The sequence below is a fragment of the Trachemys scripta genome, chromosome 2, assembly GCF_013100865.1.
Source record: "Trachemys scripta elegans isolate TJP31775 chromosome 2, CAS_Tse_1.0, whole genome shotgun sequence".
Lineage (NCBI taxonomy): Eukaryota > Metazoa > Chordata > Testudines > Emydidae > Trachemys > Trachemys scripta.
The window spans coordinates 151,465,014-151,491,577 of record NC_048299.1 but is presented as its reverse complement, the minus strand read 5'-3'; the positions used below and the strand labels follow the sequence as shown (position 1 = coordinate 151,491,577).

Below are 26,564 nucleotides of genomic sequence, written 5' to 3'. Positions count from 1 at the left end.
GGGGCAACACGAAAACTCTTGTAAGGTTTAATTTTCCATTTTAAAGTTGGGACTTCTGTTGCTGTGGCAACATGGCACCAGGTTGGGTTTCCATGACTACTTGGGAGCTTCAGTCCAGGCTATTGATTTGATTGGGGGGGTGAGGGGGATGCATCTTAAAAAGGCCAGTGCTGCTATTTGGGTGACAAGAAGCAAAGCCCAGAGACAAAAGACGGAGATTTCCCTTGGAGCAATGCAGCCAGAGGGGTTGGGGGTGTGTGTTAAACATCAGGTTTGGAAGTGCACTTCTGCAGGAATGCAGGGCCAACTCCCAGCCAAGTATCAGAGGGGTAGCCGTGTTAGTCTGGATCTGTAAAAAGCGACAGAGTCCTGTGGCACCTTATAGACTAAGAGAAGTATTGGAGCATAAGCTTTTGTGGGTGAATACCCACTTTGTCAGATGCATGACAGCCAAAGTGATTCAGCCTGGCTAAGGGGGATAAATTGTCCCCTTTGCAATGTGCTGCTTCGGGGGTGGGGGGGGTGTCTATTTTTGGGATGGGATCTTTGAAAGCCACTGGTTGTTGAGCCTGATCCAAACATCCCTGAACTCTGCATTTAGATCTTGCGGCAACCTCCCTCTGGATGGGATGCCGGAGTTTGTGAGAGCTACCAAGGGGCAGAGCATGAACTCTGGCAGTCCAGAGAGGCGAGCCTGGTCCAATTCTCTGTCTGTACAGTAACTGGGAGCACGTTGTGCTGTGCCGTACGGTCCTGTGGGAACACTTCCCAGGGCTGCAGAGTGCACCCTCTCCTTGTCCCCAGGATCAGCTCCCCAGCACGCCTTCAGCGCTTTAGTGGTCCGTTGAGCCATTTCCTATGGGCACTTGCTTCCCTTGATCTGTGCTCCCTTGGAATGGGGCTCTGGGTCTAAAGGCACCTCCAGTCCCATTACAGCGTCAGGAGTCCAGACTGTTCAGAGCTGCTGGGCCCACAGAAAGAGGCTGGAGTCCCCGGAACAGCAGTGCAAAAGCAAAGAGCTTTGGGGTATACCTGGCGCATGTGTGAAGTTCACCTGGTTTTGCATCAGGACCACAGACTGGTCAGAACGCTGGGAGTTCAGAGTCAGACCCCAAGCAGGCCCTGGGGTTTCTAAGGTTCCCTATAGCTTTAGTTCCCCGCCACTACCCCAATCCACATAATCCTTCTAAAGAAACAGCCCCACACGCAACCCTGCGACCATCCCCCACTCGCACCCAGCTATTATTCAGAAGCTCTTCCTGCACCTAGACTCTAGCTCCTGCCTTCATCCCACTGCTGCTTTTCCTCCCTGATACAAACCTGGCAGCTCTGGACACTTCATTCCACCTGCTGCTGCTAGTGGTACCCAGCCTACCCATAGGTGCTGGAACTAGAGGCGCTGGGGGGGTGCCGCCGCACCCCTTGGCTTGAAGTGGATTCCATCATATACAGGGTTTACAGTTTGATTCAATGTCTCTCGGCACTATACAAATTGTTTCGGCGCTCCTGCCCACCCGGCCATACAGCTCCTCCTGACACAAACCCTTTCAGAAGCCTTGGCTTGTTGTGCACCTTGAGAATACATGCCAGTAACACGTCCCTGTGTGTTTCCACTATAGCCAGGAGAGACCCTAAAGTCAGCCAGCCCGGATACCTTCTGCTCACGCTCACAGAGCTGGCACGGGGAGGGTTGCAGATGGAAAACTCAAGGCACTGCTTTTGGGAGGGCAGGGAGCTGTTAGCAACACATTAACCCTTGTAACCGTGGGAGCAAGTAGCTTGGATCCAGAGTTTGATCTCTGATATGTTGTCTGTCTGGGGTCTCCCTACCCTTGTGCTGGACTTGGGGGAAGACTGGAATAAAATTCTTTCATCTCTCCGATTTGGATGTCTCTTACCCCCTATCCATCTGCCTCTCTCACTCCCTGCTCTGGCAGATTTATGGGGGTGTGGGTGGCAGTCCGTCGGCCTTTGTTCCTTCTGACTGGGGCTGCTTGTGAGGGTTGCAATGATTTGGCTGGGTGCTGGGGGTGGCTTTGCTGCTGGGTTTTTAACCCTCCGCCCTATCCTGTTTTGTTCCCAGCCTGTGGAGAGACCCTCCAGGACAGTCAGGGGAATTTCTCCTCCCCAGAGTTCCCCAATGGATACCCTGCACACGTGCACTGCGTCTGGAGGATATCGGTCACGCCGGGGGAAAAGGTACCAGAGCCCACCCCGAAGTGTCTGGGGTGGGGCACACAGTTGCAAAGGGCTGGGGGTGAAGGGATTAAATGAGGGAAATCCAGGTGTTGAGTAGTGCTTTTCTTTCTTGTTCCTCCTTCTTCCTAGTTCCCTTTTCCTTTCTCTGTCTCTCCCCCCCCTCTTGCTCTCCTTCCTCTTTCTTCCCCATTCTTCCCTTCCTGCCTTTCACTCTTTGTCCCTTTTCCCCTCTTCCCCTTTTTTCTTCTCAGTGGCCCCCCCCCCCCCCAGCACTGGATGTAACACCATACAAATCATCACCTTCTCTCCTTCCACTCCTTTGTTCCCCTTGTGTTGTGGTTCCTTCTGCCACACTCTCTCTCTCTCTCTCTCTCTCTCTCTCTCCCATTGGCAGGTCAGCCCCAGCTTCTAGTGTGCAATGTGGTGTTTGCTTTCTCATGGCAGCACCCCCACTCTGGCTGGGATCCCATGTTCTGGGAAATGTCTTGACAGCCGCAGCTATTTAACTGCGTGCTCCCCAAGCTCCATTGCGCTGCTCCGCATTACCAAGGATCCACTGGAAGGGTCTCGATATGAAGCGCTGTGCCCCATTGGAATGTTAGCCTCTCCTCCCATCTCATGCTTTCAGGGTCACCAGGCTCCGATCAGTTAGGGATGGGAAAGACCAGGAGAGCATGTGCCTTCAACGCGGGGGTTGGGACCATCCTCCCCTTCCCACACTGCCAATAGGAGAGGATCCCAGCAGGATCCTGGCTTGGAGACAGGGGGTCAGGGAATGGAAAAGGTGTGAATCACTGCATTAGAGCCATCAGAGCCATTTACTCTTTGGGGCAGGGACTGTCACTTTGTTCTGTGTCTGTACAGCGCCTAGCACCATGGGGCTCTAGTCTATGGCTGGGGCTCCTAGGTCCAATTGTAATACAAATAGATAATGATCATTAGAGCACTGAGCCCATCCCCCTGCAAGGACAGGGTACGGGCCCCAGAGCCGGGACATCACACTGATGTGCTGCTTCGCCTTTGGCTGTGCCTGCCTGTGTGGGAGGGGCAGTGGGAAGGTCAGAAGCCGGCAGCTGGTGCCTTTTGGGGGTCTGAGCGCTCCTCCCTAGAGTGGGGGTCACCAGAGAACAGGGGCGGTTTGAGCCAGGACCCAGCCTGCTACTTGGGTCACAAGCAGTGGGGACCTTACTCTTCAAACAGCCTGGTTCTCCCCTTTACCCTCAGCCTGTGTAGCCAGGCACGGTGGTTCAACCCTCCCATTCCATCCTGCTGTGCTGCCCACTAACGGGATGGCCACATGTTCATGCCAGCTGGGGATGGAAAAGGCCTTGTGGGCCATCCCCAGTGAGGTTAGCACAAAGGCGGGGGCTATTCCCTGGGGCTTTGGCCAGCCTGTTGGAAATGTCCCAAGCACAGGGGGGCTCCCAGTGCTTGCCTGGAGAGGGACACAGAAAGATCTCTCCTTTGGGAAGCTTTTTCCCCTGATGATCTGCCTGAAGACCCAATCCAGAGCCTGCTGAAGTCACTCGGAAGGCTCCCAATGAGTTCAAGGGGTGTTCGATCAAGCCCAAATTGCTCCACTTGTTCAACTTTACCCCATTCCTATTAGTCAGACCATGCTAAAGTTCCCCATCCCCCCAACCCCGCCTTGCTGTTTTCTGCCTGTGAATCGTGCCAGCAGACGGCTCTCTTGACTTTCCATAGTTAGCAGCTAGCCAAGCTAAGCAGCTCTACGTATTTAGTGCCTCTGGCTGCCATATCTCAATGCAAGCACCTATCCATCCCTGAGCCCTTCAAGACTTTGGAGAAGGACCCAGATCTGACAATGCCCACACTTGGGTTGAGTTGTGTCTGGAGCCAAGCTCTGCAGTCTAGGCCCATTTCTAGCTGGAGGAGTTAATCAGTTGAGCTTTACACAAAGTCGCGATAGCCGAGTTGGGGTTTCGTTACGGACTCATAGCTTGGGCCAGGTTCACATGAACCTGGGGCCGGTGCTTTGCTTTTCTGACACCCTGGGATGCTTGTGGTTCCCACCTCAAAATCCAATGAAACTCTGCTATTTCAGCGGGACTTCCATTTGAGTTTCTGCCATTTATTCCACCCTGAAGTTCAAAGCTAAACCCAGGGTGCGTGGCCTCCCACAAACACTTTCCTGTGTTAACTGACATCTTTCCTCAGCCAGCGGTTGCAGCGCCCAATGATACTTGCCTGGGGTGATCACAATAACAGATGGGCCTTGGACTAGCTGCAGTGCAAACACTCTGCTTTCAGAAGTTTGTGCCTGTGACTAGTGATTTGGGGTACCTCACTTGTTAGCTTCCCAACTTGAAGTGCCTGAATGGGCTGTGATGTTCAGACAATGCTGAGCATCCCCCTCTGCAAGTTGGGCCCCCTGTAGGGTGTCTAGTCACTTCTGGAAATGTGCAGGCCTTTGATCAAAGTGACATCTGGACACGGTGGCTACCGGAGCCCTATAGATACCTGAGGTGAATGAAAGAACTTTAGTTGAGCAGAGAATGAGATTAGTTCATGACTGCACCAAGTGGAAAGCCCTACTGCTGCTTTTGGGTTCACGCACCCACTCCTGAAGCCTGTTGGAGGGAGATGGCTGGAATGGCATAATGATCTCCTGGGTGGGTTTGAACCTGTGAGCTACAGTACTGCAGCACAGACTAATATCACATCAGCTAAAGGAGTAGCTCTGTGAGCTGGCACCAGTAGTAGGCTATTATCCTGTCATGGACTAGCCATCAGAGGGGGAAGAGGCACTCACTTGGCCAGTGTGTTACCATAGGGTCCCTTCATGGGAGGAGTTCAATCTCTGCTTATTTTCCCTCTCAGATCATCCTGAACTTCACGTCCCTGGATCTGTACCGAAGCCGGCTGTGCTGGTATGATTACGTGGAGGTGAGAGACGGGTTCTGGAGAAAGGCCACACAGCGAGGTAACCAACAGGAATCTTGGACGGGTGGGCCAAGCTATGCTGTGCTGCTGGAAGTCAGCCCCTCTAATGACCCCTTCCTCCAACATTAACTCCCAGCTGTAGTGATGCTATCCCTCCCCGCATTCCCCGCCTTCTCTGCTTTATTTGCTTGTGGCAAGGAACTTTCCGCAGCGATGCTGACCGATCCACATGCTGTCAGCCAGAGTAGGCAGAATAACCAGTGTCTTGGGCCTGGTTGCCTCTCACTCACCCCATTGGTTTAAATGGGGTTAATCCCAATTGACATGAGTGTGAGATCAGAAACTCACCCAGAATCATAGGGCTATAACGCTGGAAGGGACATAAGAACGGCCACACTGAGCCAGACCAAAAGTCCATCTAGCCCAGTATCCTGTCTTCCAACAGGGCCAATGCCAGGTGCCCCAGAGGGAATGTACAGAACAGCTAAACATCAAGTGATCCATCCCCTGTCGCTCATTCCCAGCTTCTGGCAAACAGAGGTTAGGGACACCATCCCTGCCCATCCTGGATAATAGCCATTGATGGACCTATCCTCCATGAACTTATCTAGTTCTTTTTTAAACCGTTATAGTCTTGGCCTTCGTAAGATCCTCTGGCAAGAAGTTCCATAGGTTGACTGTGTGTTGTGTGACGAAATACTTCATTTTGTTGGTTTTAAACCTGCTGCCTATTAAACATCAAGGAATCATCTAGTCCAGTGTTTCATAAACGACTGGTCTGGGGACTGGCGTCAGTCCCTGAGATCTCCCTGACATAGTTTAGGAAGACAGCAAGCTGGTCCCTGGTATCAAAAAGGTTGAGAAACACTAACTAGTCCATCCCCTAGTGCCGAGGCAGGATTAAGTCTACCTAGATCACCCCAGATAAGTGTTTGTCTAGCCTGTTCTTATAAACATCCAATGACGGTGATTCACTCCCCCATGTTCACCCACATCTTCCAAGTGCTTTGCAAATGAAGCTAGTGCAACTCCCTCAACCTCAGTGGAATGACCTCTGCATGCGTGAGCGCTGCATGTGACCATTAGCAGATTAACCTAATCCGCATGGCCCATCTGGCAGGCAGGCGAGTCAGTCACCCCATTCTGGGAAACAGAGGCACTGAGAGACATGATGGGCCAGATTTTCCAAAGATCTCAGCCCTCCCTCAGCGACACTCTTTTGAAAAATCTGGCCCTTGAAGACTCGCCGAGGGTCACACAGCGAGTCAATGCTGGGAGCAGAACCCAGGAGTTACTTGATTGCTAGTCCCCGGCTCAACCACTAGCCCACGTTGCCTTTTAAAAATGGCTGATTCAGACTTACGGCTGTACAAGCCATTTTCAACCAACCAGTGTAGGGGCCTGCAGAATTCCTTACCCAGGGGGAAAAGGGGAGGACCTTCTTGGTAACTTGCTCTAGCCCTAGAACTTGATCTCTATGACAATGATGACATAAATGTTCCCTAAAATTCCACATCCTCACATTCTGGGCCACTTCTCTCTCTCTCTCTCTCACACACACACACACACGCTCACACTCACACATACACACACACCCTGGAAACATCAGATGTTTGTGAGATTGCATTGGATTGAATGGTCATTTTCCCATACCAAACTGGCCACATTCCAGTGCCAATCAGGTATTGTCGGGAAGCGATGTTGCCTTGCCAAATGCTTTGCTCCACAACTGCAATGCAGGGAGCAGAGGGCGTGAGCTGCTGGCAGTAAATGCCATCGAGAGATACCCAATAAAGCACGTGTCCTTCTCCAGGTAGGTTCTGCGGGAATAAGCTCCCCGAGCCCATCATCTCCACTGACAGCCGCCTCTGGATTGAGTTCCGCAGCAGCAGCAACTGGGTCGGCAAAGGGTTCTTCGCCGTCTACGAAGGTACCGGGCTTTGCCCCTGGGACTGGCTGAGTCGCTCGTGTTGATGCGGGGAGGGAGGTGACTCCAGGGGGGAGAGATTCCATGCAGTATCTCAAGGGTTACTTTTCTTTGGGGAGGGCTGATTAGGATTGTCAGTGCTAAGCCTTCTCCTGGGAATGGGCTGGGTGGTACCAGGCCCTCCAGATAACTTTCTCCCCGGGGGCTGCCCCCGAATGCTAGGGCCAGCCTGGCAGCAGCACCACCGCTCCCCCAGGCAAGTGTCACCCTGCTGTGCACTGCCTGGGCCACTGCTTACAGCCGGGCTGGCATTACCTTCTCTTGCAGCCATCTGCGGGGGAGAAATGAAGAAGGATAACGGCCACATCCAGTCTCCGAACTACCCGGATGAATACCGGCCCAACAAAGTGTGCACCTGGAAGATCACGATCTCTGAGGGCTTCCATGTGGGGCTCACCTTCCAGTCGTTCGAGGTATGGGCAGCACGAGTGTCCAGCCCGCACTGTGAGTGCATGCAGGGCAATGGGCACAGGGCATGGAACCTTGACGCTCGCCGTGGCCCAGATCCTGAGACATGCTGAGCTTCTGGGACTCTCTCTGGCCCTGTTGAGGCTGGCAGGAGCCCAACACCTCTTGGGATTTCACCCAACACTTCGGTAGCCTGAAGATTCCAAAGCGCCTCCGAAGCATTAATTGGTGAATCCTTGCAGCTGCTGGGCGAGGGGGCAGCATTGCCCAGTGTATAGGGCATTGGGCTAGGCTTATATGTTCTATTTCTGGCTCTGCTGTGACATACTGGGTGACCTTGGGCAAGTCTTTTTCCCTCTCCATTCCTCAGTTTCCCCATGTGGGTGTAATGATCCTTTAAGCTTCCTGAAGGAAAAGCCCCATATAAGAGTTAAGTATTGCTATCTTACCCACGGTAGAGCTGAGATACAGAGAGGGGAAGTGACTTGGACGAGGTCACTCAGAAGGTCAGTGTCGGGATTATAACGCAGAATGCTTGATTCCCTATCCTCTGTTTAAACCCCTTCTAAATCCCTTTGGCAGCACTGAGAATCTGAGCCCTAGATCACACCTCACTCATGTTAACAGCAATTCCCATTAGGCTGCAGCAAACGTGTACTCTCCTCTCTTTTCATCATCCCCTCCTCTTGCCCAACAACAGACAGGCTCACAGAAGTCACCACATGCCTCCACTCCGTAAGCAAAGCCACAAAACTGAGTCATCGGCACTCATCCGAAGTCACCCGCTGGCTCTTCTCATTAGAACAGCGTTCCTTAGCAATGAGAAACCTACCGGCGAGCTCGCTGTAGAGACCGTCAGAACTCAGAACATCCATCCCCTGGGAAATCCAGAAATTGCAAAATTTCCTTGTGCCCGAAATCACATCGACAAGTGAAAATTTCCAAAAATTCCCACGAAATGAAATTTCAAAAAACATGGTTTTGTGCTAATATCGAAACGATCTTGTCGAAGTGCTTGGTTTTGAAGGAAGCGTTTTGACTCTTGATATGATATTAATCGAAATGTAGTGCTTTGCCCTTATTGAAATAAAACCTGCAGATTATTTTTCATCCAAAATATTGATGACAAAATAGTGAAATGTGTCGATTCCATTGAATCGATGTTTTCCGACAGTAAACGGTTCTGCTGGAGGATTTCTGCCCAGCTCAGCTCTATAGCGGTAGGAAGCCAGCATGGGCTTGAGGTCAGAGCCGAATGGGGCAGGGAGTTGTATAATTGCACCTCAGCCGCACCTTGGAACAGCTCCGCCTAGGCAAGCGTCATTTGCCTTTTCAGGGTCTATGTACACTGCAGTGGAGAGATCCGATTGCAGCAGGGGGTGCCATCCCCGCGCTAGCTTTGATTGAGGTAACTTGCTAAAAATAGCAGTGGAGACTTAACAGCGCAGGTGAGTCCATACTGGGGATCCAAGGAGGGCTTGTATTTGGGCTGCTAGCCCGTGCGGCCCTGCCTTCACCACTGTTTTTAGCAAGCGACCTCAATCAAAGCTAGCCCAGGTACACGTGCTGCAGTGACACCTCCCACGCTTAGCACAGACATGCCCGTAAATGCACTTTACCTACCCCTTGTGGGCTGGCTTATGCTTTCTCGGTGGTGTAAATCAGGCGTCCCTGCTGAAGGCATTAGGATCAGACCAGTATAGAAGTGGTTCAAGTGAAAGCAGAATCAAACCCTGCATCCCCAACTTCCATTTTGTAGCTGCAGTACCATGACCCCCACTCACACACCTGGTCTATACCTCTCAGGCCTGGTTGCATGTCGAGTTTGTGTACTGGGGTATGAAATTGCTCGCACCTTAACTGAACCTGTAACGTTTCTCCTTTGGATCAGTTGAACTAGGTCCTACTCCCTTCTCTGCCACTGACCTGCTGGGTGACCTTGGGCAAGTCCCTTCCGTGCCTCAGCTTCCCAAATTTTAAAATCATGGTATTTCCCCTGCCTGCTGGGGCTGTTGTTCAATTGCTTTGGGATCGTTAGCTGAAAGGAGCTAGAGCGACCAAGTGAAAGCACAATGGTTTTGGCCATTGCTACTGGATTTGGGAGTTAACCTCAGCAGGTGAAGTTGCCATCTGACTGATCAGGCCCCTGAGCAGCTGAGGGATCCTTGGGAGCCCTCTGGTGAACTGCTGTCTTGCCTGCTCCCCCCGTCCCAGATCGAGCGGCACGACAGCTGTGCCTACGATTACCTGGAGATCCGGGACGGCAGCACTGAGTCGAGCAGCCTGATCGGCCGGTACTGTGGCTACGACAAGCCCGACGACATCAAGAGCACTTCCAACAAGCTGTGGATGAAGTTTGTCTCGGACGGCTCCATCAACAAGGCTGGCTTCGCCGTCAACTTCTTCAAAGGTACCGGAGCCTCCTTCGTCTCTCCTCTGCCGGCAGCATCTGGAGCTCATGTGGCAATGGACCCTTTCTTCTGAGCCTCCTGGTGTATGGGATGGGCTTGGCACAGCGTGCCGGGGTGGATGGACTCTGCTTGCCAGCGGGAAAGGGGCAGGCTGAGCTGTTCCCTCATGTCAGCTGGGGGAAGCTCTTTGGCTTTAAAATCCCAACCTTTATCTTTGGGCTTCCAGGAGCAGAGGGACCAAAAGCAAGCCCAGTCCAAGGTATGGCCCAACCCGCTAGCAACTGGCCAGGAGCTTAGCTTGCTCAGAGGCCTCTCTCTTTTCAGGCCACTGCTCCCCAGTTTTTCTCCTGAGTGCTCAATTGGGGCTGCAGTCCCCAGCCCTGCTTGGTTCCTGTCCTCCATGGGGGGCTCTGAGAATGGCACTGCCCCCCTTGCTGGCCAGCGCCGAGACGTGGCCCTGGCAGCCTGTTCCAGGTGTCCCGCTACCAAACCCTTTCTCTGCTTTTGTCCCCTCACAGAGGTAGACGAGTGCTCGCAGCCCAACAATGGTGGGTGTGAGCAGCGCTGCGTGAACACCCTGGGCAGCTACCGGTGTGCCTGTGACCCTGGCTACGAGCTAGCTTTGGACAAGCGCCGGTGTGAGGGTTAGTATCTACGGGTGGCCGTGACCCTTCCCTTGACCCTGCTGACCGCCCCAGAGCTGTAACTGCTCTTCCCCCCTGCACTTAGCCCTGCACTGCTCCAGCACACCCATCTGCTTCTGAGCAGTGCCTGGCCTAGAACAGTCAAAGTGTCACTCAGGAGGGAAGCCTGGCCAATGCTCCCATGCTTTGTACCCTGCAGCCGCCTGTGGAGGCCTCCTCACCAGACTCAACGGCTCCATCACCAGCCCTGGCTGGCCCAAGGAATATCCGCCCAACAAGGACTGCGTCTGGCATCTGGTGGCGCCTTCCCAGTACCGCATCTCGCTGCAATTCGAATTCTTTGAGACCGAGGGGAATGACGTGAGTACCAAGGCCTCATCTCCTTATAGGAGGAGCTCCTCCTTTCTAAACTCCTCACCGCCACCTGCAAAAGACCAGCTTGCTGCAACTCCAGGTGCAGATCCCCGCAAAATTGTAAGCCCCGGCATGCATGGTCTGGGGGTAGGGGGAGGCATGGCTGCAGAGGGAGGTCAGATGTTCATTTCTCACGGTGGTTCTATGTCCTGGTAAGTGCATGGGTCAAAGCCAATGTAGTAGCTCTCAGAGGAAGTGAGGGACTTTTCTACATCGGGTTGGTTGTTGCACTAGATGCATAGACTCCAAGGCCAGAAGGGATCACAGTGATCATCAGAGAACTTCCCTGAAATTAATTCCTGTTTGAACCAGAGCAGATCTTTTAGGGAAACATCCAATCTGGATTTTAAAATTGCAATTGATGGAGAATCCACCACGACCCTTGGTAGATTGTTTCAATGGTTAGTTACTCTCTATGTTGAAAACGTGCCCCTTATTTCCAGTCTGAATTTGTCTAGCGTCAGCTCCCCGCCACTGTCTAGCTAGTGCCGATACATTGGTGCAAAGCTTCAATATGCATGTGTGCACGGCTGTAAATCGTGACCTGCCTCCCCCCGTTGCTAGTCACTTTCTGCACTGCTGCAGCACATTTATAATGGCGGGTAAGCCCACTGTAGACAAGCCCTGAGCTCAGTGCTCTAAGCCATTGTCCAGATGAGCCGCTGGTCAGCTCCTGCTGGCTGCCTCTCCTTACCCCATCTCAGCCCGGCTCCTCTGTCTGTTCCCTCCACCCTCACCCCAGCAGGTGTGCAAATACGACTTTGTGGAGGTGCGCAGCGGGCTGTCAGCCGACTCCAAGCTGCACGGCAAGTTCTGCGGTGCCGAGAAGCCCGACGTCATCACTTCCCAGTACAACAACATGAGGATCGAGTTCAAATCCGATAACACCGTCTCCAAGAAGGGCTTCAAAGCCCATTTCTTCTCAGGTAGACCCACCAGCCTGCGGCCTGGGTGTCCTCTGTCCCTCCACCCCCACCCCATCGCTAACCAGCTCCAGCCGCTTACCTATGCCTAGAGGGTGCAGTCCCCAGCCCCTTTCACTGGAGGACACTCTGCTGCCTCCAGGAAGTTCTATGCAGATGCTTCCCCTGCCCCACCTGCAGCTGCACCGGAGAGCCAGGAAGGAGTGGGGAAACATGTTCGAGGTTCTGCAGCTCATTCCAACTAGGAGCAATGGCCAGATCCTCAGCTGGTGTAAACCAGCATCAGTGCTACACTGATTTACACTAGCTGAAGATTTGGACCAAAATCCCAGCCAGGCCCGTTTAAGGAAATTGGCTAAAAAAACCAACCCCCAACTAAGGCTGTTTCCAAAACTCTCCATTTAATAGGCAAAATCACTGTCCCTCTGGAGTTAGTTCCTGTGGGTCCCTGTATGCTACGGGGTGTGTACAGTGTATGGGTCACAGTCTGCCCCGTTACAGGGGTAAATCCAGAAGATGCTGAAGTGGCTGCAGGTCTGCACCAGCATCATGGAGGTGGAAATCTGGCCCAGTGTACTTAGGCCCAGATCCTCAGGTATTCAGGCACTGAACTCCTATTTAAAACACTGCGAGTCCGGTGCTGACCTATCTTCGAGGATGTGGGCATCACGGCTTACTCTGGTCCTCATTCCGCCACCCTCGCTCACGCCCGGTGTGCAAGTGCAGTCAATGGCAAAAAGACAGGACTCACCGTGAGTGAGGGCAGCAGAATGTGGCCTTGTGTGTGTCAGATATAGCCAGACACCCCCTGGAATGAGCCCGGGCAGCCCCAGTGGATCCCTCTGTGCTGCGTTCAGCAGTGACGTAAAGCTGCACTGTTACCGGGGTAAGTTATACACACTGGGCTAAATTCGGCTGTCAGCAACATGGCCTCAGCTCCCGTTGACTGCTGTGTGTGGCTAAGGATACGTCCATATGGCAGTCAGGGGATGACAGGCTCTAAGTAAGGGATACGTGCCGGCTAACACAGCCGTATGCCAGCTCATGCCTATGGGCCTTCATTGGTTTCAAACAAACTTCCCACATGAGTATTCCTCCAATGCAGGAAGCCTGGGCATTGTCAACTCCCAGCTAGGAAAGCTTTTAGTGGCATTGTCTACACAAAGACTGCGTGCGTGGCCAGCTGGGGTGTGAATCTACAGCCTGCCGCACATTAAGGGGCTGGGTGGACCCTGCTACCACGCACTAAAATTTCCCTAGTGCACTTTGGCACCTTGCTGCTTGAAATTCCAGCTTGCCACGCGCTAGGTCTCGGAATAGACACGCCCACATGCTTTTTATTTCATTTGCAAGGCTAGACGTTGAAGTCAGCCTCTAAACCTTTAGCCCCTGCAGTCAATTACAGGTGCAAAACTGCCAGAGCAAATGACAGAACCAGCGTACGGCTCCAGAACCAGTTGTCATTGCCTGCCTGACTTTAAAAGATGCTGAGCTCCCACAGGGCCAGATGAAGTTAATGGGGCCTGCCGGTGCTCAGCACCTCTGCAAATCAAACCCCAGATATCTAAGTGCTGTCATTTGTATATGGAATTATTAATGATGTGTATTGCAGTAGCACCTAGGAGCCTTAGTCATGGACCTCTTGTGTTAGGCACTGTACGAACACAGAACAAAGAGAGGCCCTGCCCCAAAGAGATGGGGCACAACTAATCAGATGGTCCTGCCATCTGATTAGTTGTGCTACATTTAACAGGATGACTCCTGGGAAAGCAATTAGTTGCCCTAGCCCCTGACTGCCCTTGGTGCTGGCCTTCCCTTTCCAGGGCACTGCATTCTCTAGCATTATTGTATCATAACAGCTTCAAGGAATTTGAGCTATCCGAGTGGGCCACTTCTCGCCTGGGCTACGAGTGTCTCCTCGCATCGCCACCTCCGCTTTGCCTCCCCCCGCGGTGCATCCCAATCCCTGGCTCTGCTTTGACGATGGCACTGTCTGCTCAATGCCTTTGGCAGTTGTCCCTCCTACGGCCGCGCTGGGAACGTGGCAAAGCATCTGCGCTCCTTCTCTGCTTGAGGGTGTCCCCTCTCTTCCTCCTCTTGCTGGGATGTGTGCTGATCTAGAATGGACTAAAAACTCTCCCTACTTTCCTCGACTAGTAACAGCGGTGAGATATTGACCCGTCCTACTGTCTTGGCTATGCAGGGTCATTTGGATCCCTGGCTTGTTCCTTATGCAGCAATGGAATTGTACTGGGTCTAAGTCTAAGGCATTGCACAGGGGTTTAAGTCTAGGCAGGATTTGTCCTGAGATCCCTTAATTATGCCGTGGTGGTGAATCATCTTTGATACATGTAGCCATTCAGCTGCCTACGCTCCTTGGGTTGGGTCTCCTTCCTTTAAAGCAGACAGGGAATGTTGGGACAGTTCCAGTGAAAACCATTACCTGCTTATTTCCTGTGTGGTGTGTGTCTTTCTCTTCTTTCCTACACCAATGCCTTGGAAGCAGTGTTAGCTTTTGGAAATCCTTTATCCGCTTCTTTAAAAAAAACAAACTCCTGGGTGAGCTGTCCAGCTGATGTAAATCAGCGTAGCTCCATGGAAGACCAGCTGAGGGGCTGGCTCAAGGACCCCAATTCATTTTTGTTTAGGACGGGTTTTAAGTCTGGACAGGATTTGTCCTGAGGTCCCTTCATTACATTGCAGCTGCAAATCGTCTTTGATACATTTCATACATGTTTAGGACATGGTTATCTTTAAGCGCATGCTGAAGTCCCAGTGAAGTCCAAGCGACTGAAGGACGTGTTTAAAGGGAAGCACATACTTCTTGAATAGGGATGAATTTAAGCATTTGCCTAAGAGCATTCCTGAATTGGGGCCAAAGAAAGTAGAGCAATGATGACAAACTCCTTGAATCCCCAATGGATTCCTCAAGGTCCTGGCCCCTTCAAGCCATCTGCCTGAGCAGTTTTGCCCCCAAAGCTCAGAGAATTTCCTACAGCTCCTGATGAGCACCCTGCCCCATCCCATGCTGCCACAGGAGACGTTCCAAAGAACCCATCCAACAGGGCTTCGGCAGCTCCTATAGCACCATCACGTTGCTTGTTAATCAAAGCCTTCTGCAGCGGCTGGAATGAATGAAGAGCCAATGGACGGGCTGCGGGTATGGTATTTTTGTTTTATTTTTTTAAATGAAAACAAGGCAAGTAAGGTAATCCGGCCTGGCCCAGCCGACAGGAATCGCCACCATCCAACAAAGAACAACCTCAGATAAGCTTCAGCAGCTGATCATCCAGCAGGATTGCCGAGGCATCCGGGTAAGTGTCTTATTTTCCTCTACTTCCTAGCTTAATGGCCTGCTCCTGGATCCTAGTCACCTAGGTGAGTGAAATCAGGGCCCTGCTGAAGTCAATGGGAATTTCATCATTGACTTCAATAGGGTCAGGATTTCACCCGTTCGTTTAGTGGCACTACTTGGGTGGGAAGGGGCTGCAGGATCCCAGGCGCCGGTTTAGGTCTTTCTCAGCCTTTTGATGTGCCTTGTGTTTGCTCCCCTGCCCCATCTGCCATTGTAGAAACACAGCATTCCCCAAAGACTTCCCAAATCGCACCTATCCACCCACAGAACAATTCAGATCCGTGGCTTTATAACTGCGATGGCTACTACACACCCTTGTTCGCATTTTGTGGCAACTAGGGAACCGTAGGTGACTTCTCAGGGAGCCCCCAGTTTGTCCCATGGGTTCTACTCGCTGGAACGTCCTCAGGCTGTGGATTACCAGAGGTGCCCACTGCTAATGAGGCCATAAAAATATCCCTTCTCTCTCTTCACTCAGGTCACAGCAAGATGAAGCTGGAGGACACAAAGAGATCTGGATTCCCTATTTGGTGTATCACCCCTATTTACTCCCAGAATATTCTATTGTTACAGTCCAACACCAGGCAGGGCCAACCATGAGCAGCTCCCAGATGTTTGTTTGGCTGGCTGGTCTCCTCTCTAAATGTATTCTTATACCCTTGGTCCTCTCTGGAGTTCTTGGGCCACTCATGCTCCAGATTCAGGCAGGAAGCAAAGCCTGGCTGCCACTGTCCGGTTGCACAGGAAGGAACCCTCCTATCTTTGTGACTGAGTCGTGTTCCTCACCTCCTGCGCTACTCTGGGAGCTGGGGATAAGCAGAGGCAGCTGGCAGGAGGCAGATCACTCTGGATTCTACCTGAGAAAACGCTGGCTGGGACCAGAACTAATGGCATGGGTTAATGTGGGTGCGTAAGTTAGACAAGTAAACGTGATCAGCAAGAGAGAGAGCCGTGGTGGAACAGCAGCTGTTGACCACCCAAATGGAAGACATTGGCTGGAATGTCCTATTCCTTAGCAGGTGCTGCAGAGTCTTGGTGCTTATCTAACCACGCTTAAGGAACCATTTCCACTGGAGCTGCCAGTGTCAGTGCTCAGGTAAGCTCCCCTTCTAATGTCCCTTCCACACTGGAGCATTGCTTCACAGCTGTATGTTTGTGTGATTCAGTACCTCTTGGGCTTAGGTATCTTTCTGGCCTTCCATTACTATTGTGCAGTGTTATCTGCCTACTTGTTGCCCTCCATCCCAGTGGTGGCTGCATTTCATCACCCGCTACATGTGGCCCTGCTCCAGGAAAGCACCTAAGCATATGCTTAACGCTGGAAGTCAGTGGGACTTAAGCACGTGCTTTGGCCAATGGTGTGCTTTCGTGAATCGGGGTGTGTGTCTCTACAAACGGGTGTATACAGCCCAATGCTGCATCGCTCGATTGCGGTGGGATGCAGACGGAAAGCAGAATTGGGCCCAGAGTTTGTAGGGTGCTTTGGGATAAATGTCAGACGATATCGTTATTGCTGATTATTTATTTTCAATGAACGAACTGATAGAATAAACAGTTACTAAAGACAGCTTTCCAGTGGGCTCTTTTCCTATGCAAATTCTTTCTTTTATCTCCCCATCCCAGGTGTCCCTCCTGAAGGGGGTTTATTACGCACAGTTCCCTTTGCAGCCCCCTAGTCTTGATTGACACGCTTCTCCCCCCTGCTCTGTTTGCTGCCTGTACAGTTAGGCCTTTCAAAGCCCCCTCCTCTGCCGCATCATGAACTTTGAGCTTTCTGGTTATAAGCCCCCAGGAAACAGGTCTGGCCATGTGCAGCAGTGGGCGGTCAGAACAAGGGGGTACATATTGTTGCACATGGGAGTTGTAAAGGCACGTCACCCCTGTTCTTAACAGCAGCCAGGCTCGTAAGAGTAACTGGACCATGCATCATGCTAAACAGAGCCCTGCGTGCATGTTTAAATAAAAGAGCCTCCTGAATGCAGCCTGTAAGCGGTGTTTCACCTGGACCCTTGCACACGGGAGACACCTGGCTTCCTGGGGGGTGTTCTTTTCCCCACAAGACAGCACGGTCACACAAATTTTGCTATTCTTTGTATTATAGTAGCACACCTAAAGGCTCTAACTGAGATCAGGCTCCTATTGTGCTAGGCGCTGCATGTGCACAGAGTAAGGGACTGGCCCTGCCCGGCGGAGTTGACCATTTAAACAGACAAAGGAAGGACTGTTAAGCCCCAGTTCTACAGATGAGGAACTGAGGCAGAGAAGTGAAGCAACTGGCCCAAGGCTGCATGGGGAGTCTGGGAACAGAGCCTGGGTCCCACGAGTCCCAGTGCGATGCCTTAACCATAAGACCAGCCTTTTGCTCCAGCAAACCTTTCCTGCATTCGTGCTGTCTTGTGGGGAAAAGAACAGCCCCCCGGAAGCCAGTTGTCTCCCGTGCACAAGGCTCCAGGTGAGACACCGCTTATAGGCTGCATTCAGGAGGCTCTTTCAAAGTGTTCCTGCATTCCTTGTTGACTAGAAATGGGTGCTTCTCGCAGACCAATCACTCTTGATGTTTAAACCCTTGACTGCGTGCTTGGCACTGTACAGAGCTAAAGGAACCACAGCCCCTGGGGGCTTACAGTCTGAACATGCAGTGCACGCGAGAGCTCACTGCAAGACCAGGGGCTGGGGCCGACTTACTGCTATTTTTAATACTTGGTTGTCTGCCCCCAGAGTCAGAATCTGCCATAAGTGGAAATCTCCAAATGCCCAGTCTTAACTGTCCTGTTATTGTTATTTGTATTCCAGTGGTGCCTCAAGACCACAGCCGAGATCAGGGCCGTGCTGTGCATATACATAGTGAGCAACAGTCCTTGCACAAAGAGCTCACCACCTAGACAAGGCTGACAAAGGGTGGGAGGGGAAACAAGAGGCCGAGAGAGGGGAAGTGTCTTGCCCAAGGTCACACAAACAGGTCAGTGGCAGAGCTGGTAAATAGAACCCAGGTCTCCTGGCTGCCAGTCCAGTACACTATCTGCGTCACCGTGCTGCCTCTTGACCTGTCCTACAGCCAAAGAAATTGCCCATAAAGATCATCTAACCTTCCCAGCTGGAAGCCCTTGGGGAGCCCTAAGTAACCAGCCTTCCTACACATGCTCCAAAGCCTGGAGACAACGTCGCCTTTCAGGGAGTTCTGCTATGTGCAGGGGCAGGTCCTTCCCGTAATAATTGCAGCCAGGGTTCAGCGGAGCAGAGGTAAGTGGGCAGGCGGGAGGATCTCCACACACCATCCCGTTCCAGGTGCCCAAAGTGCAAACAACGAAACCTCAAATATGGTCTTCCAAAACCTCCTCCAAATTAACACTCTGCAAACCGTGGGCAGTTCCTGTGCCTTCTCAGTTATCTATCTGGAGGGCTATCCCCCACGATGCTCATGTCCCCCACAGGAACAATGTGGAATTTGTATTGGCTTTTAGCAGGCAACAGCTAGTGAAGACTTTATTTGACTGATAGCTTGAAAGGGCCAATTTGCTCCCAATACTCCCTTGTCTCAAATCTCTCTGGAGTCTGCCAGCCCACCTCTGCCTCCTTGCATTCGCCTCTATGCAGAGCTAAAGCTGTGTTAGACCAGCGAATGTAGGATAACATGGGAAAGGAGGAGATGCTTCTGCCCTGAAAGGAACACTCCCCCAAGCGCCTTTAGGGGGTGCTGCACCAGAAAGTTCCTCCCAACTGGCCCATTCATCACATAATGCTGGAGCTAAAGTTTGCTTTCAAGAGCCAGAGGGAAAGGGCGGGGTGTGACTCCGTGGGCTCCGGTAGATCTTGACGCCTTTCCCTTGTGCTGTGCCTCTCCTGTAGTTTGGCAGCAGTAGCTGTGTCTGTGCTTCCCCTTTTGTTCGGCTCTGTAACACTTGCTACTGAGTATGCCCCCCGCTCTCTGCATGTCCCACTGCCCCCCAGCCCTTTACTTGGCTCCCTTACCTTGGTGTCCAACTCTCCTTCCGGGCACAACAGCACCGATTCATTTTAAATTTTCTCTCTCTCTCCCTCTCTGTCATTTCAGAAACGAAGCAGCAGCCGCAGCCCCCGAAAGCTCGCCCACCCGGCTTGAAGTTCCGCCTGCAGAAAAGAATACGAGGCCCTAAAGGAACCCGGCCAATCCTCCGTTCAGTTCCTCAGGAACACCACTGCCCCTCCAAAGGATCCAGGGAACAGGGAACCAATGTCCTTCCGTTCTGTCCTAGTTCACAGCCTCGCTCAGAGAGTCGCCCAGGCCCCAAATTCCTTGCTTGACAGAACTGGTTGTTGGCTTTTTATTTTTTTTTATTCACCATTGTTTTTAGACTCCTCTGGTTTGTCATTGACCAGTTGACCTTTATTTCCAATTTTTATTGTGTCTGTGACATTTCCTATTGATAAGTAAAGAAGGACAACATGTCCTGGTCTTTCTTGCATCTTTGGTTGTCCTTGTGTCTGTTTTTCTACCTACCCGTCTGTACAGTAAGCAGGTAATGGTTGTGTCCCATATATATTGAATTGATTTCCATATGGAGTTAGCACAGGGCAAGATTTGTAGACACGGAGCTTGGTTCTCCTCTCGCTTGCACTAGTTTTGTGCTTCAATCACTGCATTCGCTTTGGTGGAAGTGAGAGTCAGGGTCAGGCCCATAGATCTGGTTGCTGCTGGAAATAAGAACTTGCTTGTCTGATAGTTTCCTTCCACTGATAGCTGAACGTTTCGAGTCCAGGTCCAGGGACTTTCAGTAGCAGAGCACTCAGAGTCTGGGAATAGTGAGTGAGGTATCATTTAGGCACTAGTTGGCACAATTTGTCTCCATGGAAGATGTTTCCACTCGAACAGTCGGTGGTATGGATTGAGGTCCCTTAAGCTGATGTTCACCCCAGTGCAGAAGGGTCATAGGGAGGCCCTGGACACCAATTCAGTCATGGAATTTAAGTGGGATTTTGCAATGCACAGAACCTTGTGAGTGAGCCTTCTGCACTGGGGGTGAGTCTGGCCCTTTCTGAACGGCTCAGCTGCCCTAGATTTCACCCCATTGAGAAGGGCCGTCCATTGCAATGCTGGCGATTCACCGTAACCCAGCAGGGAACAATACCTAGGCCCTGCTAAACCAAGGACTGCTTCTTTTCTTCTCCTTAGACAAAGATGAATGTTCGAAGGATAATGGAGGGTGCCAGCACGACTGCCTAAATACCTTCGGCAGCTACCAGTGCCAGTGCCGCAGCGGCTTTGTGCTGCACGACAACAACCACGATTGCAAAGAAGGTATGTGTGTCCCCAGGACGGCAGGGAAGGTTCGGTTGGCTTGCTGGGCTTCTCAGTGCACAAGGTCTCTGAAAGGTTTGCTGCCAGTGTCCTCTGGACCGTGCACAGGTTTCCCCATCTCTTCATTTTTCCCAGCAACAAGGGGCTGGCGAGGGGATAAACAGCTTAGCTGGCCCTTTGGGAGTGTTGGGTGAGTGAGTTTGGGGGGTGGAGGAAGGATGGAGAAATGACCCTTTGGGGGATAGCCCCTGGCTGACTCCTTCTTTGGGATCCTCTTCCTGCAGCCGGCTGTGATCACAAGGTGACATCCATCACTGGTACCATCACCAGCCCTAACTGGCCCGATAAGTACCCGAGCAAGAAAGAGTGCACCTGGGCAGTAACTACCACACCTGGGCACCGCGTCAAACTGGTAATGTATAGAGCAAGGGACTACCAGCAGAAAAACACACATGTGTTATAGTGACCGCAGCCACCGGTCCCTGTGTGAAAGATAAGACATCTAGGAATTTCCAGTCCACTTCAGACCAATGGTCTGTCTAGTCCATTGTCCTCTCTCCAGCTATGTCCAGTACCAGATGCTGTGCAGGGATGTGTATAGCCTCTATAATGGACAATGGAGCCATGACACACATGGGAGGAAGGGGACAATTATGCAGTAACATCCCCAGGGGACATTTCTTGTTAATGTTGCTTTGAGAGCAGTCAAATGGGATGGGAGTAGATTGCGGACAAGATGACCTCTGCACAGGGAAATTGCCAGCTACGTCCAGACTAATGTGGCTACTAACAGCATAGCCAGAGATGTGCTGTGTATGGGACTTGGAATGGCCCCCCATCACTGTCGTGACTTGAGATCCATAGAACTTCGGTGCTTTGCCACCTACTGTCATTGTTTCCCTCCGTCTCCTTCCCTCTCCCAGACCTTCACAGAGCTGGATATTGAGGGTCATCAGGAATGCACTTATGACCATCTGGAGGTTTACAATGGGAAAGATGCCAAGGCTCCAGTCCTGGGCAGGTTCTGTGGGGCTAAGGAACCGGACCCCGTCATCTCCACCAGCAACAAGATGTTCCTCAAGTTCTTCTCTGATAACTCCGTCCAGAAGAAGGGCTTCCAGGCCACCTATTCAACAGGTAACTGGGTTTTTGTTTACTTGGTGTTTGGTTCAGTGGCAGGTCCCTAAAACCTTCGGAGAGTCGTGGTGATGTCAGGCCAGGTGTGAAGCTCTGGTCCCAGAAGAGAGGGGCTGGAATATTATCCCACTTCACCCTTGTGTCTCCCTAGGAACTGTGGTGCTTTAAAGACTCCAAGGCTTGGCGTGGTTCAGTATTTTGTATAAGGTGTTAAATGTGTGGAGAGAGGCAAGGGGAGGAGAAGAACAGAGAGATTAGGGGTCATCGGCTGATAGTAAAGCAACGTTGAGAGGCGCTTCTTTTTGAAGTCACAATTTTGGGGGGCAGGATGGCTCAGGAGATCAGTGCTGGGACAGGGAGCCATTCACTTCTGCATGGCCCTTCTGGCCATCTATCTCACGGCTGCTCAGCAGATCCTGTGCAAAAAACACCCAAGGTTGGCAGACTATGCAGAGAGGCCAAAGGCTGGATGGGGCCAGAAACTGAGCTCCACTCTCTCTCCTTCCATAACACACAGATGGGGTGGGTGTTTGAGCTCCAGGGTAGAGAGAGGCCCCCCGGGGCTGCCAGAGGGAAGACATTAGGAAATAGAGAAGAAAGGAGATGACCCTCTCTGGCAATAGGTGCCCACCTTTCTTCACCTCCTTGCTATGCGCGTGTTCTTACTTCCAGTCTGCGGGGGCCAGATGCGAGCTGAGGTGAAAACTAAGGACCTGTACTCACACGCTCAGTTCGGAGATAACAACTACCCTGGGGGCTCGGACTGTGAGTGGGTGATTGTAGCGGAGGAGGGCTACGGGGTGGAGCTCATCTTCCAGACCTTCGAGATCGAGGAGGAGGCCGACTGCGGGTACGACTACATGGAGCTCTTTGACGGCTATGACGGGACAGCGCCACGCCTGGGGCGCTACTGCGGATCCGGGGTAAGCTCCTCTGCTGTGCTCACTTCCTTCCCACCCCTACCCTGCTTGGCCCCAGAAGGAGGGGAGAGCTGCACCACATCCCGGAGTGAAACCATGCGTCGCATGGCGCTCTGAGCCAAGAACTGATTGTTCGGTTTGGTGGCTGAACGGAAAAATCCAGGGGAAAAACCAAATGTTTTTGTTTGACCCAAAATGAATTTTTTCCCAAGGATTTTATTATGGTTTGTGGTGGTCTCCAGCCTTTTTTTTTTTTAAGTTTAAGCAAATCTAGCTAAATTTCTAAACAAAAGTCAAAAAGGTTTGTTTCGAAAATGTCTAAACGAACCCTTTTGACTTTTTCTACTTTTTTTTTTTCATTTGTTTTGAGACTAAACTATTCACTGAATTCAATCTGGATTTCCAACCCGGATAGGGGGTGGAGTCTGGACTGAAAAATGCCTTTTTTGGCAAATAAACTAGACCCTGAAAAAAAAAAACTGGCCCAGCTCTAGTACTCAGCTACTGCAGAGATGGGCACAGTGTAAGAACCTATAGAGAATGGAATAACCAACGATAATGCAAAGCACAGCAAGCCCATTGGAGGAGAGGGGGAAACACCTACCCCTGGCGGGGAAGTGATTGAGCTTTCAGAGCTGGGGGAGAAGTGGTTGAGACTAGGGAGGGATATTTCAGATTAACTTGGGTCCATTAGGAAAGAGAGGTTTCAGAGTAGCAGCCGTGTTAGTCTGTATCTGCAAAAAGAAGAACAGGAGTACTTGTGGCACCTTAGAGACTAACAAATTTATTAGAGCATAAGCTTTCGTGGACTACAGCCCACTTCTTCGGATGCATCCGAAGAAGTGGGCTGTCGTCCATGAAAGCTTATGCTCTAATAAATTTGTTAGTCTCTAAGGTGCCACAAGTACTCCTGTTCTTCTTTTTAGGAAAGAGAGGTAAGCCAAACCGAAATCAGTGTCCACCCAGTGTCCACCCATTGAACTAACCCAGTTCAGGTGGGTGCATAGATAAGCCTTATGCTGCTAGCCCAGTGGCCGCCTAGGCTCAACTGTGCCAGTGGACGCCGCCTCAAGCAATGTGGGGTGTAAACTGCCCTACCCCAGGAGTTGTCCTTGGATTTAGCCCTTGCTGTCACCCCCTGGTGCCTTCGCCCTGCTCCCTCCTGGCTCCAGGGCTGTTGATGGTTTGCTGCTGACCTCCCTCAGCAGCAACTTATGAGGACGGGGAAGATGAGCCCAGCCATCCCAGAGAGCCTGTCGACTCTCTGGCCCCTGCAGTCTCTCACCCTCTGGGTTTGTGAGGGAGAAACAGTGTGCCCTGACTGGCTCTCTCCACTCCGTTGCCTCCCTCCCCAGCCCCCGGAAGAGGTCTCCTCTGCCGGCGATTCGGTGATGATCAAGTTCCACTCGGATGACACCATCAACAAGAAGGGCTTCCACCTGCGGTACACCAGCACCAAATTCCAGGACACTCTGCACACAAGGAAATGAGGCCCCACGGCCACCAGGGCCCTCGCCACCCCATGCTGGAGGGACAGTTCTTTTCTGTATAGAACAAATACATGCGCGGGGAGGTGGGGGGAACCAGACAGACTGGATGGAGAAACACACAGTGAACCTCAGCACTAAGACACACTCACACAGAGGCTAAGGCACAGTCAGCTGCTGGTACCAACCAGATGGAGGGGGGGGGTGTCTTATCTCTTTAAATATCCATTCCTGGGCCTCTTTTTGTTCTTTGAAGCAGGGGACCGCCCAAGCCAGCAGCAAATGTTCTTCTTAACCACTTTGCAACTACCGTTGATGAATCGATTGTATCCCCCAACTCCCATAACCCTCCACCCTCCCCGGGAGGTATCGCTTAATGCAGGAAAGTCCAACTGTATGGCAGATGTTTTCCTTTATAAACTTGACAAAGCAGGTATCAGCTCAGCTCTCTGAATGTACAAACCCCATAGGAGTGAAGAGCCCAGCAAACACACAGAAGCTGCTGGCTATCTGTTGTAACGATGTAATAAAAACTCTATCTTGTAAGGAGATGGCCATCGGCCTCTTTAACTCTCGTCTGTTTGGGGTTTTGTTTTAGTGATGCTCTTCTGAGAGACACCTAATGTATCGGAGTCCTTTTCCCCAAATGTACGTTCGTTCTTTTTAAAAGTCTGATCTCCAGTTGGAGTGTTGTCTTCTTTCATGACACATCAGTTGATCTAGAGACAGCCTCAAAAGCAATTGCGGGAAGGAGCCAGGCGCTACCTCCGGTCCCACTTGGAAAGTCTGCATCTAATAAACGGAAAGTGTTGCAAACAAAACTGCCTGGAGTCCTTGCTGGTGTGCGCCTGCTATCCAGGTATTCCCATCTGTGCTCACTCTCTTTTGGATCCTTTTTGGATCCGCTTTCATCCTCTGCCATCTGGTGGTTGTTTCCAGCGATGCTGTCACTTTCTGGGGTCTTGCTTTGCAGAAGCCATTGTCTCATTGGGTTCCAGTGGTGCTGGATCCTTCTTGGGAGCAATCCTAATCTCTTGGATCTATGCTCGTGCCTGTTCTCCAGCTCTGCCGTCTCTTTCGGGGCTCCTGTGGTAGTGTTCTGCTCTCCAGATGTTTCCAGCTGTGATCTCTCTTGTGTGGATCCTTTTCTGCAGCCTTCTGTATCTCTTAATCTTCCATGGGTCTGATTCTCCTTTCACACTCACGTTAATCTGGAGGAATTCTAGTGGACTCAATGAAGAGTGTCCACTATATGGTAAATGAGAAGACTAAAAAAGGCTCTATCTATCTGAGGCTTGAGTCAGCAAAACAATTAAGCAGTTGCTTAAAGTTAAGCGAGTACTTGAGTGCTTTGCTGATTCAGGGTCTTTGGGAGACAGGAAGGGCTTTATTGATCATATTTAATAAGTACTTTTTAAACATGTTTTTATATTCAAATAACATTTCCCCTTGCCCCATGTTGTAAGGGAAATAGCAGGAAAATATTACAGAGAAATTAAGAGAGACAAGAGAGACCTATAAGGTAACACGGGCATTTACAGTCAGCAAGGAGCAGAGTCCTGGGTCTGAACCCTGGCACGTCTGCATCTCAGGTTTGCTAATATGAAATGGTCAGTTGCCGGCTCATTTTGCAGGAGGCGCCACACGTGCAATGCGAACCCGTGAGTGGGTCTCTCTGAACCAGAGACCCAAACTCCAGAGTGTCAGGAAAGCTCAGAGCCAGGGCTGAATTGTGCAGTCCAGGCCAGCTCTGATTGCAACAGCCATTCTGAAGCTGAGGAGCCTTTAACTGAGGCTTGGAACAGATTTGTAGAGCTCTTTGTCAAATGCATGTCAAGGGCAAAATGCAGACACTTGGATCAAACTCTCCATTCTCAACCCAAACAGTCTCCAGAGTCCTTGTGGGCAGAGCAGTCACCAGCTCTGTCATGGGTGTGTGGGAGACACATGGGAAGGGAAACCACGCCCTGGAAACATTTATCCTCAGCTATCCCAAACTCATCCCCCTACTCCTCCTCTGTATAATCCAAGAAACAAGCTGAAGTTTGATATTGCCTCATCCCCTTGCCCAAGCCTGCCTGTCCCTCTTCCATTCTGTCTTGTGTCTCTCTCTACATGAGCTGCCTGGATGGCTTCTCTCCTGTGGCTCTGAGAGTAATACAGTGCTTTTCCTCCAGAAGGCTCCCAAGGCACTTTGTGAGACCCATAAAGGGTATTAGCAACATTGGGAAACAGTTGCCCCTGGGGTGGGGTGGCAGCTCTGTCGACAGCTAGCCTACAGGGCTGTGGGAGATTGGGAGACAATAGCAGAAACACCGACTCCAAGTGCCAAAAGATCTTAATGTCTTTGCAGAGGACACAGGATGTCAGCCTGCTCCAAAAGACACAGCCTGGGGTCTCATCTGATCTCCCTCGGAAGGATAAAGGTTAGATGCTCTAAGCACCACCAGAGACCTGCGTGGCCAAATCCTCAGACCCTCCCTCAGTTTTTAGGCAGCCC

The 26,564-nt window shown here is 51.5% G+C and overlaps 1 protein-coding gene across 4 annotated transcripts in view; it reads left to right on the top strand.

The window, feature by feature from the left end:
• The window catches only part of BMP1 (bone morphogenetic protein 1), an 84,797-nt gene extending 60,052 nt beyond the window's left edge, over window positions 1-24,745 (top strand). For 2 of the 4 annotated variants that reach the window (XM_034761895.1, XM_034761897.1), the window contains exons 8-20: window positions 2,084-2,199; window positions 5,041-5,143; window positions 6,917-7,033; window positions 7,358-7,503; window positions 9,713-9,908; window positions 10,428-10,553; window positions 10,753-10,913; window positions 11,710-11,893; window positions 20,395-20,520; window positions 20,805-20,932; window positions 21,444-21,657; window positions 22,330-22,580; window positions 23,933-24,745. In XM_034761895.1, coding sequence (XP_034617786.1) covers window positions 2,084-2,199; window positions 5,041-5,143; window positions 6,917-7,033; window positions 7,358-7,503; window positions 9,713-9,908; window positions 10,428-10,553; window positions 10,753-10,913; window positions 11,710-11,893; window positions 20,395-20,520; window positions 20,805-20,932; window positions 21,444-21,657; window positions 22,330-22,580; window positions 23,933-24,067 — 2,003 coding nt within the window. In that variant the 3' untranslated portion in view covers window positions 24,068-24,745. Of the gene's footprint in view, window positions 1-2,083; window positions 2,200-5,040; window positions 5,144-6,916; window positions 7,034-7,357; window positions 7,504-9,712; window positions 9,909-10,427; window positions 10,554-10,752; window positions 10,914-11,709; window positions 11,894-19,296; window positions 19,688-20,394; window positions 20,521-20,804; window positions 20,933-21,443; window positions 21,658-22,329; window positions 22,581-23,932 lie in introns of those variants that run through there. The other 2 variants (XM_034761896.1, XM_034761898.1) reach the window with 2 other exon arrangements.
• Window positions 24,746-26,564: the final 1,819 nt, after the last annotated feature.